Below are 17,285 nucleotides of genomic sequence, written 5' to 3'. Positions count from 1 at the left end.
TTCTTCCGTCGCTTCCGGGTATGGGCTTCGGGAATGGGCGTTCCTTCTTGATTGACAGTCTTCCGAGAGGCTTCCGACGGTCGCATCCATCGCGTCACGATTTTCCGAAAGAAGCCGAACGTCGGTGCGCAGGCGCAGTATAGAGCCGCACCGACGTTCGGCTTCTTTCGGCTACGAGTGACGCGATGGATGCGACCGTCGGAAGCCTCTCGGAAGAATGTCAATCAAGAAGGAACGCCCGCTCCCGAAGACCCATACCCGGAAGCGACGGAAGAAGATGCAGCTCGAAAACGGGTAAGTACGGCTCATATTTTAATACAAATAGCCGATTCCCCTAGACCGAACGAGCAGGAATCTAGGGGAAGAAAAAAATTTTTTTTAGAAATGGGTGAACTCCCGCTTTAAAAAAAAAAAGTTTTTGCCTTTTATTTTAACCACTTCCCTACCGAGTCATAGTAAAATGACATCGGCGGGAACCTTTTGTCCTTCAGACTGGACGTCCTTGCATTCCTGGCAGCGCCGCATTGCTCGGGACCCGGTGAGCGTGCCCAGCAGCTACGATGTCCGCCGGGCACCCGCGACTGCCCGCAATCACAGCAGGACCATGGATCTGTGTGTGTAAGGCCCCATGCACACGAGAAGCAAATGCAAACTCATCTAAACACAAGTTTTCAAATGCAAAAACCGGCGTTTAAAACGCCCGTTTTTGCCGCGAATTTCGCTGCGTTTTACCACGATTTACCGCGTTTGCGTTTATAAGCATTTGGTTAAGAAACATCATAAGACCCTCCCTAAGCTCAAAAAACAATATTATTTAACCATTTCAGCTATTTTGTGAGACCAGAGCAGCTGAGAGAGCAGCAGTGTACGTGTATTTAGCGTGTCACTTGCCACGTCACCTGGCCACGTCACCTGGCCACGTCACCTGGCCACGTCACCTGGCCACGTCACCTGGCCACGTCACCTGGCACAAGTTGTGGATTGTCCACTGGCCACGTCACCTGCCACATCAACTGGCCACGTCACCTGCCAAGTTGTGAATTGTCCACTTGCCACGTCACCTGGCCACGCCACCTGCCACAAGCTGTGGATTGTCCACTGGCCATGTCACCTGGCTATGTCACCTGGCCACGTCACCTGGCCACGTCACCTGGCCACACGTCACCTGGCCACACGTCACCTGGCCACACGTCACCTGGCCACACGTCACCTGGCCACACGTCACCTGGCCACACGTCACCTGGCCACACGTCACCTGGCCACACGTCACCTGGCCACACGTCACCTGGCCACACGTCACCTGGCCACACGTCACCTGCCACAAGTTGTGGATTGTCCACTGGCCACGTCACCTGCCACATCACCTGGCCACGTCACCTGCCTCAAGTTGTGTATTGTCCACTTGCCACGTCATCTGCCATGTCACCTGGCCACCCCACCTGCCGCAAGTTGTGGATTGTCCACTTGCCATGTCACCTGGCCACGTCACCTGCCACATCACCTGCCACAAGTTGTGGATTGTCCACTGGCCACGTCACCTGCCACGTCAACTGGCCATGTCACCTGCCACAAGTTGTGGATTGTCCACTGGCCACGTCACCTGGCCACGTCACCTGCCACAAGTTGTGGATTGTCCACTGGCCACGTCACCTGGCCACGTCACCTGCCACAAGTTGTGGATTGTCCACTGGCCACGTCACCTGGCCACGTCACCTGCCACATCACCTGGCCACGTCACCTGCCTCAAGTTGTGTATTGTCCACTTGCCACGTCATCTGCCATGTCACCTGGCCACCCCATCTGCCGCAAGTTGTGGATTGTCCACTTGCCATGTCACCTGGCCACGTCACCTGCCACATCACCTGGCCACGTCACCTGCCACAAGTTGTGGATTGTCCACTGGCCACGTCACCTGCCACGTCAACTGGCCACGTCACCTGCCACAAGTTGTGGATTGTCCACTGGCCACGTCACCTGGCCACGTCACCTGCCATGTCACCTGGCCACGTCACCTGCCACAAGTTGTGGATTGTCCACGTCACTTGGCCACGTCACCTGCCATGTCACCTGGCCACAAGTTGTGGATTGTCCACTGGCCACGTCACCTGCCATGTCACCTGGCCACGTCACCTGCCACAAGTTGTGGATTGTCCACTGGCCACGTCACCTGCCACATCAACTGGCCATGTCACCTGCCAAGTTGTGAATTGTCCACTTGCCACGTCACCTGGCCACGCCACCTGCCACAAGTTGTGGATTGTCCACTGGCCACGGCACCTGGCCACGTCACCTGCCACATCACCTGGCCACGTCACCTACAACAAGTTGTGGATTGTCCACTTGCCACGTCACCTGCCTCAAGTTGTGTATTGTCCACTTGCCACGTCATCTGCCATGTCACCTGGCCACCCCACCTGCCACAAGTTGTGGATTGTCCACTGGCCACGTCACCTGGCCACGTCACCTGCCGCAAGTTGTGGATTGTCCACTTGCCATGTCACCTGGCCACGTCACCTGCCACATCACCTGGCCACGTCACCTGCCACAAGTTGTGGATTGTCCACTGGCCACGTCACCTGCCACATCAACTAGCCACGTCACCTGCCACAAGTTGTGGATTGTCCACTGGCCACGTCACCTACCATGTCACCTGGCCACGTTACCTGCCACAAGTTGTGGATTGTCCACTTGCCATGTCACCTGGCTACGTCACCTGCCACGTCACCTGGCCACATCACCTGGCCACATCACCTGCCACGTCACATACCACAAGTTGTGGGTTGTCCACTTGCCACGTCACCTGGCCATGTCACCTGCCACAAGTTGTGGATTGTCCACTGGCCACGTCACCTGCCACAAGTTGTGGATTGTCCACAATGCAATGCAAGCAATTACATTTTTTATGTTTTTTTTATGGTTTTTCATCATTTGCCATCATTTTTGAGATTTCTAATGTAAAAAAATAGGTCACCTTTAAAAACGCCTATAAACGAAATCGCGGCAAAACGCCGGTACCGCGATTTGCCGCGATTTGCGTCTAAAACGCAAAAGCTGAAAGCTTCTGAACCCAAAATTTTGGGTTTGGAAAAACGGCCCTAAACCCAACTGCTTTGAAACGCCAAAAAACGTGATTGTGTGCATGGACACATAGGATAACATTAAATGTGTTCAGGGGCAGTTGAAAAAAATGCCCAAATGCCTCTGAACTCGAGTTTAGCAGCGTCTCGTGTGCAATGGGGCCTTAAAACACAGATCCATGTCCTGTCAGCGGTGAGGAGATCAATGTGTGTTCCCAGTACAGAGGAACACACATCGATCTCCTCCCCTTGTGAGTCCCCCTACAGTTAGAACACACTTTGGGTAACATATTTAACACCTTCAGCGCCCCCTATTGTTAACCCCTTCCCTGCCAGTCACATTTACACAGTAATCAGTGCAGTTTTATATCACTAATCGCTGTGTAAATGTGAATGGTCCCAAAAATGCGTCAAAAGTGTCCGATATGTCCGCCGCAATGTCACAGTCACAATTAAAAAAAAAAAAAAAAACGCAGTTCGCCGCCATTACTAGTAAAAAAAAAAAAAATTGTAGACGCTAGAACTTTTGCGCAAACCAATCAAATACGCTTATTGCGATTTTTTTTTACCAAAAATATGTAGAAGAAGAATACGTATCGGTCTAAACTGAGGAAAATTAACAAAAATTTTATTTATTAAATCAAAAAGTAAAACATAGTGTTTTTTTAAAAAATTTACGCTCTTCTTTTTGTTTATAGCGCAAAAAAAAAAAAACGCATAAGTGATCAAATACCACCAAAAGAAAGCTCTATTTGTGGGGGAAAAAGTGCGTCAATTTGTTTGGGAGCCACGTCGCACGACCGGGCAATTGTCATTCAAAATGCGAAAGCGCTGAAAACTAAAAATTGGTCTGGGCAGCAAGGGGGTGAAAATGCCCTGTATGGAAGTGGTTAAGCTAAAATCGGTTGTTTTTGAAGGTGAGGGTTCACATATACTTTAACCACTTAAGCCCCGGACCAATATGCAGCTAAAGGACCAGGCTGCTTTAACTGACAATTGTGCGGTCATGTGACGTGGCACCCAAACAAAATTCACGTATTTTTTTCCCACAAATAGAGCTTTCTTTTGTTGGTTGATGCACTTATTACTGTGAAAATGACACTGGCAGTGAAGGGGTTAACCTGTAGGGGGCGCTGAAGGTGTTGTTTCATAGGGAGTGATTACTACTGTGTGGGGGCGTGGCTTTGCATGTAACATCACCGATAGTCGTTCCCTATGACAGGGAACAGACGATCAGTGACAGTCACACTAGGAAGAACGGGGAAAGGTTTGTTTACACTTATCTCTCCCCGTTCTTCAGCTCTGTGACCTGATAGCGGGACACAAGCGGCGATCGGGTCCGCTTGGTCCCGCGGGCGAGGTCACGGAGCACAGGACCAGGTCGCGAGCGTTCCAGGGGCGCTCGCGACCCACGGCTGGGCTCTTAAAGGCGACATACAGGTACGTGCTTGTGCCCAGCGGTGCCCTTGTGCCGAACTATACTGGCGTGAAGGGGTCCTTAAGCAGTTAAGGATGAGTTTTAAATGCTTTATGAATAGTTGCATTGTTATTGTAATTACAAATTTGCATAGGGGTGGGGGCCAGGAGCCAAATAAATGCCGTTTCCCTAAAGTGGAACTCCCGCTGATCAGAACCCTCCCCTCCTCCGGTGTCGCATTTGACACCTTTCAGGGGGAGGGGGGTGCAGATACCTGTCTAAAGACAGGTATTTGCACCCACTTCCGGCCACACAGTCTCGGGCAGACTGCGGGCATGACATCACCTCCTGTTCCCCCCCCCCCCGTTGTGTTCTGGGAACACTCGGCTCCCAGTACACAGCGGGAGCCAATCGGCAAGCGTAGCGCGACTCGCGCATGCGCCGTAGGGAACCGGGCAGTGAAGCCAGATCGCTTCACTTCCTGGTTCCCTCACCGAGGATGGCGGGGGGCAGCAGAGTGACGAGGGATCACTCTTCCTCTGCTGCGGACGGCGCTGGACTCCAGGACAGGTAAGTGTCCTAATATTAAAAGTCAGCAGCTGCAGTATTTGTAGCTGCTGGCTTTTAATTTATTTTTTTCAGCGCACATCCGCTTTAAGAGCTCATTTTTTATTAAAGGCAAAAAAAGAATAAGTGGTTTTATAAAAAAGTTCATTTTGATAGTAACTATTTTAGACTTGCTAACCTGAGCTCTGCTTAGAACCAGATTCCCACCAACATCGAGTTTAGGTTTTCTCTTCTTTGAAGACTATTGAAGCAGAAGAATGCTCTCTGAAAGGATACTACAACAAGTTAATAGATCCTATCATTAACCACTTAAGAACCAGCCGCAGTTATACGGTTATAAAAAAATGACATAAATAGATCCCCTATTTTGTAGACGCGATAACTTTTGCACAAACCAATCAATATACACTTATTGAGATTTCTTTTACCCAAAATATGTAGAATACATATTGGCCTAAACTGATGAAAATATTTGTTTAAAAAAAAATCTTGGGATATTGTTGTCTTTTTTTGTTTATAGCGCAAACAAAAACCGCAGAGGTGATCAAATACCACCAAAAGAAAGCTCTAATTTTTTGGTTACAGCAGCACACGACCCCGCAATTGTTAGTTAAAGCGACGCAGTGCCCTATCGCAAAAATAAGTGGTTAAGGATGTAGCCCCCTATATATTACACCTATACTAACCTGTGACGGCACTCTCCATTCCACACTCTCAGACACTCACAAACATGAATGTACCATTTGCAAAGCCATATTTGGGTCATGGTTGCTTAATCTCTCAGTAAATCCTAAAGCATTTATAATTTCACATTTTCTTTACCAATATCTCATTACAAAAAAACTTCTAGTTCAGCTCCCAATCCTAGGGGAATCTTTTGTAATAGGTGGATTCAGAAAGACTTAGGCTAGCGTATCGGTAGATACGCCAGCCTAAGTCTGAATGTGCGCCGGCACTAATTTAAGCGTATTCTGGAAACCAGATACGCTTAAATTAGGCTCAGATACGAGCGGCGTAAGTGTCTTACACCGTTGTATCCTAAAGTGTAATTTTTAGGCTGACCGCTAGGTGGCGCTTCCATTGCGGTCGGCGTAGAATATGTAAATCACGCCTATTCACGAACGTAAGCCCGGCCGGCGCTGTACATATACGCCGTTTACGTAACACATTATCAGGCCTAAAGTTATTCCATCAAATAGCTGGAACACTAATGTTAAGTATGGCCGTCGTTCCCGCGTCGAAATTCGAAAATTTTACGTTGTTTGTGCAAGTCGTCCGTGAATAGGGATTTACGTCATTTACGTCCAAGTCGAAACCAATAGGACCGTGTGGCGTACTTTGCCGCAATGCACACTGGGATATGTACACGGACGGCGCATGCGCCGTTCGTAAAACACGTCAATCACGTAAGGTCACCTCCCATTACCATAAAACATGCCCCCTCAGCTAAATTTGAATTAGGCGCGCTTACGCCCGCCCGATTTAGGCTACGCCGCCGTAACTTAGCAGGCAAGTACTTTGTGAATCATGTCCTTGCCTCGCTAACTTACGACGGCGTAGTGTAAACACGATACACTACGCCGCCGCAACCGCACGCCTGCCCACCTGAATCTACCTATAAATGTATAAGGATATTAGGCTCAATATCCAACCTTTTACAATTATTCATTTTTATTTTTGCTTAGCAACATCTACTCTTAGGGTAGGAGTAGAGACAATACATTTCATAAGATAAACACTTACTGGTATACATTTTATATCACACCAAGAATGCAGTGTTATTAGTTACCCAACAACAATAATTAAAATGTTAAATCTTGTGCACCCATTAAACATAACCCAAATTTATCCCAACACTGAAAGGAAACTACAAAACTAATGTAGCACATAAGGAGATATTTGATACTATGGCTTAATTTAATTTCCATTTAACTTCAACTCTTAGGCTGCATTCACACCTTCGCGTATGCGTTTTGCGGCGACAAAAAATAGGCGTTTTGTCCCGCGATTTGCGACGACAAAACGTGTCGTTTTAAACCGCATTTTTTTTACATTGTATTGTGGGCTATGCGGAACGCCTAAGCCGCCCGATATGCGCGTCAAAAAAGGGTCCGGGACTTTTTTTGAAGTTCAGCGTTCCATCGACGTACAGCGTTCTGCGTTAGGAGATGTGAACAGTCTCCATAGAGAACAATGCAATTTCGACCCTCCGGCGTATTGTAGCGTCGGGCTACAGGCGACAAAACGCCTAGGTGTGAATGGAGCCTTAGGCTTCATTTCCATGGACGTTTTTACAGCCACTTTTTTTAGCCTTTTTTACAGCTTAAAAATGCCTGTCCATGTTTATTTATTTATTTATTTTTTAGCTGGAGTTCAAAAACGCTGCGGTAGCGTTTTTTTAACATCTGGCGTTTTTACAGCTCTAACGCTGGAGCTTCAGAACGCACTTGTCCTGGGTTTTTTTTGCAGCTTAAAAACGGCTCAGCCATCTACAGCTCAAAAACGTCATGGCGGGCATGAGGCCATAGACTAACATGGAGAGACGTTTTTAAGCTGCAAAAAACGCTCAGAAAAGTGGCTGTAAAAACGTCCAAAAACGTCCATGGAAATGAAGCCTTAGATGAAGATTACAAGCATAACACTGCATGTACAGGAAATAAAGAATGTTTGTGTGAAATATGTAGAATTTATTGCTTAAAACCCAGTTACACGCCACCTCAGGTTCTTTTGAAATAAAAGTACCACAATACCATTTAGTGTATCCACAGTGCAGCCAGACCAGGGCAATATAGTAATCTGATGCACCAGCATAAAAATGCCCTTAAGACTCGCAACAATGCGAGTACTGGCAAAACATAATGTGTGGTTTCATAAAACAGTACATTTTGATAGTAACTATTATCAGACTTGCTAACCTGAGCTCTGCTTAGAACCTGATGTCCCACCATCGAGTTTAGCTTTCTTCTTCTTTGAAGACTCTGATGAAGCAGAACGTTTCTCAACTACAGGAGTGCTCAAAGCTCTCTTTTTGAAAAGCTCTCTGTCTCTCAAAAGACTTGGATCCATGGTGCTGCAAACATACAGAAGAAAGAAAATTGTGAGTCTCATTGTATTTGCTATATATATATCTCACAGGTAACCTGTTGTGAGAGAAATATGTGGGCTGCCATAGATGACCTCAAGTTCTGAGAATGTTACTTCCCTGGCTATCATGTTGGCACAGAGCTACATACAATTTCTGCACATTCATCCAGGATTTGTTGGAAGTACTGAAACCAGACAACCAAGCATCTAGTGTTTTCAAGAGAAGGCCAGCAAAGACAACCCTATTATTTATCTCAAGATAGGCATTAACAAGTTTGCCACCCACACTACTTTGTCTATAACCATAGCATTATTTACACCTTTCAAGCCACTTGCTGTGGGGGCACTCAACAGGAGGGGCCAGGAGAGTCAAAAGGGGGCCCGAGAAGAGGAAAATCTTTTTTTTCCTTTAAAAATAACAAACACAAGAATTTACAATCACCAATTTATTTCAGTAATTCAATTCAAAATGTGAAACTCATATTTTATATAGATGTTACAGACAGTGATGTAGTTCAACAATGTATTTTTAATTTGGACGATTATGGCTTGCAGCTAGTGAAAATCCAAAATTCAGGATCTTGAAATCAGGAATTTCAATATATAAGACCAAAAAAAAGATTTTAAAATACAGAAATGTTGGCTCTCAGGACCCATGAATCAGACTGAGAAAATGCAGAAAAAAAATAAAATAATAAAAAAAATATAATATATCACACCTTTTAATGCAATGGTAAAAATGGTACCGATCAGTAAATGTAGTCAAAACATAAGCCAAGGATCAAAAGCCAAAGCGTGTAGTCAGACAAGCCAGTAATGAGGAAACCAGAGATCAGTGTAGTTGGAGGCAGAACAGGATCAAGAACCAGAAGGGACATCAGTCGGGCAAAGTCTTTAACAGGAACACAACTGAGAAACTCAGAAAGATATGTTGACCAGGCGAAGGCAGGAAAGGAATGAACAAGGCAGTTTAAATAGCCAAGGGGCAGGATGTAGGTGGGACCGACGAGCAGATAATGATAACCAGGTTGTGACTAGAGCTGGGCGATAGTCTCCCCCCCAATAAATCTGCGATTGAAAAAAAAAAAAAAACACTTGATTCACGATTCGAATCAAGTTTTTTTTTTTTATGGACACCGCGCCGGTCCTGAGGAGCAGCGGGCAGGAGTTTTTAGGCGAGGCCGCGGCTTTGGCCTAGTCCGCTGCGTCCGGCCTCGTGGAATAGGCCGAAGCCACGGCCTCACCGAAACTCCTGCCCGCAGCTCCTCAGGTCCGGCGCAGTGTCAGCGCTGGTCCTGGCGAAAAAAAATTTTTTTGCTGAAAATCTGAATCGATTTAAACTCTCTACTCGATTCTAGATTCAAATCGATTTTTTCCCCAGCTCTAGTTGCGACATGGTATGGAGGCGATCAGCTTGTGGCACTGATGAGGTGTTATGGAAGACCAGGTTGCTTTGATAGCGGCCTTCAGCATTGTTGGGTCTGGGGTTTCATCTTCCTCTTGACAATACCCCACATATCTCTATGGGGTTTAGGTCAAGCAAGTTTGCTGGCCAATCAAGCACCATGATCATTAAACCAGGTATTGGTACTTTTGGCAGTGTGAAAAGGTGTCAAAATTCTGCTGGAAGAGGAAATCAGCATTTCCATAAAGCTGGTCAGCAAAGGGAAGCATGAAGTGCTCTAGAATTCCCTGGTAGAGGGCTGCGCCAACATTGGACTTGCTAAAACAGTGCAATTATAATTTTCTGAGATACTGATATTTGGCTTTTCACTAGCCGTAAGCCATAATCATCAAAATTTATAGAAAATAAATGCTTGAAATATATCACTCACTGTGTGTAACACATCTATATAAAATACATGGAGTTTTACTTTTTGAATTTAATTACGGAAATAAATTTACTTTTTGATGATATTCTAATTTTATGAGATGCACCTGTATGCAGATTTAATATGGCCATACTTTGCCCGTCACAGTGGGCATACCCCCAAAGGAAACTTCAAGGACTGGGTTCCATAGCAATGGACCATAGCCCAGGACCTGCATAGCACCCTGCAGCTGACTCAATGCATTGCACCAAGGTGAGCACCCATGCAGGATCCAGTGGTCTTAGCAACATTACAAGCCATCCACACAGCGTGGGGTCCAGGTACAGCTCCCAAAGTTTTACTGAGGTTTCACCTATCTGGATACACAGCTTCTGTGCAGGTATAAGACGACAGTGAGGTGTTTATTAAATAAAGAAAAGTAAAACTGATTTATGCACAAAGGAGAAGTCCATCATCTTCAAAAAACTGAGGACGCACGGAGTGGGGTAGGAATATAAGGGAGATGTGCCAGGGTGGCATGTCCTTTAAAGATTTCAGGTATCCAATACCCTGAAGGTACACCCTTGGTGTGCGAATATGTCGTCTGTGTCATGTACTGTACAATTACAAGTAGAACTCTGGGATTTACCCAACTATACTTCAAAATCTTTTCTTCTAACACTTATTCTGACCCGTTTAAAGCGGAGTTCCAGGCTTTTTATGTTTAATAAAAGTCAGCAGCTACAAAAAAAAGTGTAGCTGCTGACTTTTAATAAACAGACACTTACCTGTTCCACAATCCAGCGATGCGGCTGTCCGGAGCGACGCTGCTCTTCCCCTCCACCGGCGCCTCCATTGCCACTCTGGGCACACGGCCGTGACAGCTTTCAGCTTCACAGCCGGGCACGCAATGCACGAGTCGACAGGCGATCTTCTGAGACCTGTCACATGTCCCAGGAGATCGCTCGTAGGCCGAAGGAGGAAGTGGGACAGGAAGTCCCACTTCTAACAAAGCCCCCCCCCCCAAAAAAAAATTACATGCCAAAAGTGGCATGTAAGGGGGCAAGGAATGCTTAAAGCATTTTTTAAGACTTGTTAGATACAGCCCGGAATTCTACTTTAAGATATTTTGGTTTCTTGAATCATTGGACTGGAGCTCTTGGTCGTTTTAACAGTGAAAACCAAGTTGTAGCAAGTCAATAATGGGGAGACGAAGGTGCTTCAGGGAGACCACAGACAATACTGGTGACTAGTTCTTTGCACCCCGCCTACATTATTTTTAGCACAGCTTCTAAAAATTAGACCCTTTAAAAATCAAATAATGAGTACAGCAGCCTATTCCGGAGGTCAAAAATGGCAACTAGCTTATTTATTTTCATGGAATGCTTCCTTTAGAGAACCCTGGTCTAAGAAGAAACCTATACAGCAGTGATGGCGAACCTTGGCACCCCAGATGTTTTTGAACTACATTTCCCATGATGCTCAACTACTCTGCAGAGTGCATGACCATCATGGGAAAAGTAGTTGCAAAACATCTGGGGTGCCAAGGTTCACCATAACTGCTATACAGTATATAGGCCACAACCAAGATTTTCTGTGGCGCCTTTAAAGTCTGCACTCAGTCAACCTTAAGGCTGGCAGCAGGCATTTGTGGTTTGCTTTTGATATAAGAAAATGTATTAATTTTGTAATGACAAAATAAGGCATTTAATAAGGTTATACTGGAAGGCAGTGCTACCTAAACTATGCTGTCCTGTCTATATCAGAGACCTGAACACATACTTTTTTATATACTATTGTTATATATCTTATTTGGTTTGGAGCTTATACCAAGAATAATATGATTATGGAGAGACGGCGGTGGATTGGGATTCCCAATTCTCAAATATATTTCTATTGTGAAAAGATGACTAAACCCTGGGGAGCTCACACCTGCCTATACACATGGGAGGCCAAGACTGATATAATGGGCTTGTTTACATCAAAATATTTTGCCTTACATCTAAACCCAAAACTAAAATGTAATTTATTGGAGCTTACCAGTCTTATTATGCTGAACTACGTAAGCCAAACCTTATAAAAGACACAAATTAATGCATTTGTTAAACCGTAAGGCCCCTTTCACATGTGCGGACCGTATGTCCGCTTTTTCATCCATTCGTTTGCGGATGAAAAAGGGACATACATTGGTCCCTATGCAATTGCGGGTGTCAGCGGATAAACATCCACTGACACCCGTAATCACCCACCTCCGCAAAGATCCGATTTTGCGGACGGAAGAAAACCCTATTTTTTCTTCTGTCTGCGGATCGGATGAACACGGACACATGGTCCATGTTCATCCGATCCCCCATTGGGGAGAGCGGAGAAAAGACAGGGTGGTCCCTGCACAGTGTGCGGGGACCGCCCTGTCAGCCGACAGCTCAGCGGGGACAGACGGAGCGATCCCCGCTGAGCTAACGGACACACGGAGGTGAATCATTACTGATCCGCCCCGTGTGAAAGGGCCCTTAAGCAGAACCAAGATTGGGGGCAGGAGAAGAAGAAAAAAAAAAAAAAAGAAAAAAAAAAAAAAACAGAGGACGACTTACTAAAACATGAGGGTGCAAAATCTGGTTCAGCGCTGCATAGAAACCAATCAACTTCCAGATTTTATAGTCAAAGCTTAATTGAACAAGCTGAGGTTGGAAGCGGATAGCTGCACCAGATTTTTCACCCTACAGTTTTAATAAATCAACCAGAGAGAGACAAAGCTCATCAGTCTTTTGCTTCTCCATAGTTAGTATTACTTAGGGCCAGTTCACACTGCAGCTCTGTCGGGCATTACATGCGATTTGCAGCCGCACTGCTGTGCAGATCTCATGCGATGTCGGTGCGATGCAAATTCAGCCATACATATCGTATGGCTGAATTGGCATCTCATTCGGACCAAACTCATGCAGGACCCTTTTTTTGTCCACACCTGAATCGGATCGCATGGGTGTGAACTGTCCAAATTTACAGTTCACACTGCAATATGCGAACTGATGTGGGGGTGTCATTAACTATGTATTGACACTCCCAGCGGTTCGTATAGGGTAGTGTGAATATTGCACCAGTGTGAACCTATCCTAAAAGGATGAGTTCACCTTTGGGACTATTGTACATGTTTCACCCGTTTCTATGTCTTTTATGTCTCCAATGCTGCAGCTTCTGCCCGATTCTTTCCCCCCCCCCCTTTCCAGTGACAGCAGTATAGGGAGAAGTTTCCCATACTAGATTTCTCTTTTTGAAATCAGTGCAGCTGATCACTGGTGCAATGGCTGCAAAAAAAAAAAAAAAATAGGTTTGATACAATCTGTGAGGAGATCTTGAATGCGCAGAAACCTCCCCCACTCAACACCCCAATGTCCACAGGTACAATCATTACTTCCCTCATTCAACCCTGCTAGTATTAAAGGAGAAGTCCAGCCTGAGCTTATTTGGCTGAGCTTCTCCTATGGGTTACAGGAGTGTAATTCATTTTGCACTCCTGTGATTGGAATCAGTCCAGGCACCGCGTCATCACAACAATAAAGTCTGGATCCGCCAGGTGCTTGGACTGATGCCGGTCTCAGGCTCTCAGCGAGCCGCTGAGAGCCTGAGACGGCCGTTCCCCGCCCCACCTAGCTCAGCGCTCCAGTAAGCGTGAAGGAGCAGTGAGGAGAGCTGCTGATTGACAGGCAGCAGCTCTTCACTCTGGGATCTGTTAGAAGAGTGCAGAGGCACCGATGCTGCATCCACCTAGGGATGTATAATTAGGCATATATATATATATATATACACACACACACACACACACGGTTCAACGAAATCTGGGCACCTGGTCGCAATTGCGGCTGAAATTAGCGACCTGGCAACAGGGGAAGCTTAGGCCTGCAGAAGGCCCTGGCCTGCGTGGCCCGATGCGATCGCGTGGCGGGGGAGGTGCACGGAGACACAGAATACCCCATCATGTGCCTCCGTGCGCCCCCCGCTGTGCGATCGCGTCGGCTGGTAATTGAGGCCGCGGCTTTGCGGCCTTCTGCAGGCCTAAGCTTCCTTCTGTGATCTGGCGCCATCTTGTGGCATGACAGACAAGTAAACCAGCAATTCTAATGGAGCTTCCCTAGTGTTTTCACTGATATCTCCTTCCCTCTAATTAGAGCTCCCAAACATTATATATATTTTTTATACTAACACCCTAGAGAATAAAATGGCGATCATTGCAATACTTTCTGTCACACCGCATTTGCGCAGTGGTCTTACAAGCGCACTTTTTTGGGGAAAAATACACTTTTTTAAAATTAAAAAAATAAGACAACAGTAAAGTTAGCCCAATTTTTGTTTTAATATTGGGCAAGATAATGTTACGCCGAGTAAATTGATACCCAACATGTCACGCTTCAAAATTCATGGAATGGCGACAAACTTTTACCCTTTAAAATCTCCATAGGCGACGTTTAAAAAAAAAATTCTACAGATTGCATGTTTTGAGTTACAGAGGAGGTCTGGGGCTAGAATTATTGCTCTCGCTCTACCAATCGCAGCGATACCTCACATGTGTGGTTTGAACACCGTTTACATATGCGGGCGCTACTCACGTATGCGTTCGCTTCTGCGCGCGAGCTAGGGCGCGTTTTCTGGCTCCTAACTTTTTTAGCTGGCTCCTAGATTCCAAGCAAATTTGTCAAACCCTGTGTGTGTGAGATTGTGTGATAGATATATATATATATATATACACACACATACATACACACACACATACATACATACATACACACATAAACACACACTTCTCTTTTAACGAGGTTGCTAATCTTTTTTTCTAACACCCATCTAACCACCTGCCCCCTTTTTCCTCGCAAATGCTACGCTCACCCTCTGACTCTATTCTACACTGTCAAACTCATCATTTTTCACCGCCACCTCTTCTGGCATCTTCCTCAACTCTCGAAAACATGCGCTAGTCACCCCTAATCCATAAAAAACCCACACTGGACCCCACCAATCTTAACAACCTACTCCTCATCTCCTTACTCCCCTTCCGACCACCTGACTAGGAACAAACTTCTTGATCCCCCCTCAGTCCAGATTTTGCCCTCAACATTCCACGGAAAGGGTTCTCCTTAAACTCAAACAACCTACTAACAGCTATAACCAGTGGACACTATTCTGTACTACTTTTCCTGGACCTCTCTGCCGCCTTTGATGCAGTGGATTACCCCCTCCTCCTCAAAAAAACACTACTGTGATTGGCTGTCACAGGGTCCAAAAGCTCCCGATCACAAGCATTCATCGGGAGCTTTCCAATACCCACCAGCTCCCATGCATTAAGCACGCTCTCAGCGCAGTAAGTGGCTGCATATATGTGTGCGGCTGGCATCAAAAGACACAAAACGCTCAATTTGCACGTTTTCAGACATTCTAATTCAAGTCAATGGGGCCAAAAACACCCAGGTCTGCCTCAAACGTCGTTCACGTCAAGATACAAAGGTCTGAATGCTCATACGTGAAGAGCCACCATTGATTTACATGGGATTTCAGATGTTTCATTTTAGAACTTTGAGCAACTAGGTTTGAATGGGGCCCCAAAGGTGTCTTAAAATGTTACAAAATGCATCAGTACACAAGAAAAAAAATAAAAAAAAACTTTACTAGACTGAAATAAAACCATAAACTGACAAACCTATTTAATACAAAACAACCTCACTGTCTCTGGGGCTTACAGTTGGGCAACCTGTAGCCTCCAGTGAGGAACCATAAGCCCCAGCTTCCAGTCATGCTGTGCTATATGAGCTAACTTTCTACCACCCAGGCAGCAGCACAAAGTACAACATGGAATTTTCTCTCACCGGAACTCAGCCACGACCTGCTGCTGCTGGTGGTACACTCCAAACACCCACCGTCTGAACCATACACACACTGCACTCGACGTAACCAATCAGCGATTAGCCTTCTTTCCGCTTCAGTTACGTCAGTTCCCACAGAACACCGGGGCAACCTCGATCTACTTTGTGTCTGCTATTGTTGTTCAATAAAGCTGGATGTGGAAAGCTGCTTAGCAACCGGCGCAGCGTTACTGCGTAGCAGAAGGCTGGCGTGGCCGTGACGAGTGGTGTAGTGTCGTAAATCATGTGGAACGCATCGCATTTGCCGTTGGAACGCATTGCGCATGCGCAGTTGCCCGCCACGTGACTTCCGCAGCATTCACACAAGCGGAAGTGATGTAGAAAGGTTGAAGTATGGTTTTAACTTCCTGCGGACGGTCTTTTGTTGTTTGTTGACAATCACAAGATTGGTGTTTGAGGTTCTTTTCACCCCCCGGAAATGTTTTTTTTTCTGGCTTTCTGTTGTCACTAAATCAATCCACAAACCATGTTTGGTTATATATTATTTTCGATTATTTATGCTTATACGTTCCAGGTATGTATAGTACCAAAATTGTACTAGTTCATACAAAATACTGATTGAGTCCAAAGGCAGAATAAGGCTACGCTCACAGTTGGGCGAGTGATGAACGTGCGCAAATTCAAATGCCCCTTAGCTAACCCGTGGCATTTGTTAACGGACCCCCACGGGTCTGCTAATGTACACTAGGGATGAGCTCTGGCGTGTTCGCACACTCTACGTGCAGAGCCCTTCCGGGAAGTCTGCACGGTGCTGCGCTAATCACAGGCAGGGAAGGAGACATTGTCCCGATTCGCGGCTGCAGAGATCGGGAAATGTCTCCCTGCCTGTGGTTAGCGCAGCACCCTGCCGACTTCCTGGCGGGCTCTGCATGTGGACTGTGAGAACATGCCGGAGCTCATCCCTAATGTATGGGGGTTATTTACGAAAAGCAAATCCACTTTGCGCTACAAGTGCAAAGTGCACTTGGAAGTGCAGTCGCTGTAAATCTGAGGGGTAGATCTAAATTGAGGGGAAGCTCTGCTGATTTTATCATCCAATCATATGCAAGCTAAAATAATGTTTTTTATTTTTCTTGCATGTCCCCCTCAGATCTACAGTGACTGCACATTCAAGTGCATTTTTGATCTTGTAGTGCAAAGTGGATTCGCCTTTAGTAAATAACCCCCCATAGTGTCAGTAGCATGCTTTTCGGTGCTGCATAATTTCGCATGAGTGTCAGGGACTTCTTTTGTATGTTTTCCGTATGTAGGGCAGCTTATTGGAATGAATGGACTGCTTTCCCTGCAGCACACAGGACCATACAGAAAATGCACAGAAACGCATGTGTGCTCCTTCGCACCTGCATGGTGTGAACGGACCCTAAGAGATTAGAAAACAATTTACCTGCACTAGTCTATTTTGAACTTTTCTCCTCCTAGG

General features: G+C 46.0%; 1 protein-coding gene across 1 annotated transcript in view; it reads right to left on the bottom strand.

The window, feature by feature from the left end:
* GTF2E2 (general transcription factor IIE subunit 2) overlaps nucleotides 1–16,003 on the bottom strand; it is a 96,369-nt gene extending 80,366 nt beyond the window's left edge. The window contains exons 1-2 of the mRNA XM_040324532.1: nucleotides 15,809–16,003; nucleotides 7,977–8,131 (exon numbers count right to left, since the gene is read on the bottom strand). Coding sequence (XP_040180466.1) covers nucleotides 7,977–8,127 — 151 coding nt within the window. The 5' untranslated portion in view covers nucleotides 8,128–8,131; nucleotides 15,809–16,003. The remainder of the gene's footprint in view (nucleotides 1–7,976; nucleotides 8,132–15,808) is intronic.
* Between the last annotated feature and the right edge of the window lie 1,282 nt (nucleotides 16,004–17,285).

The sequence above is a fragment of the Rana temporaria genome, chromosome 1 (genome assembly GCF_905171775.1).
Source record: "Rana temporaria chromosome 1, aRanTem1.1, whole genome shotgun sequence".
NCBI classification, from domain to species: Eukaryota; Metazoa; Chordata; class Amphibia; order Anura; family Ranidae; genus Rana; species Rana temporaria.
Note: the sequence above shows the minus strand (reverse complement) of the source record. Positions and strands in the feature narration are given on the sequence as shown.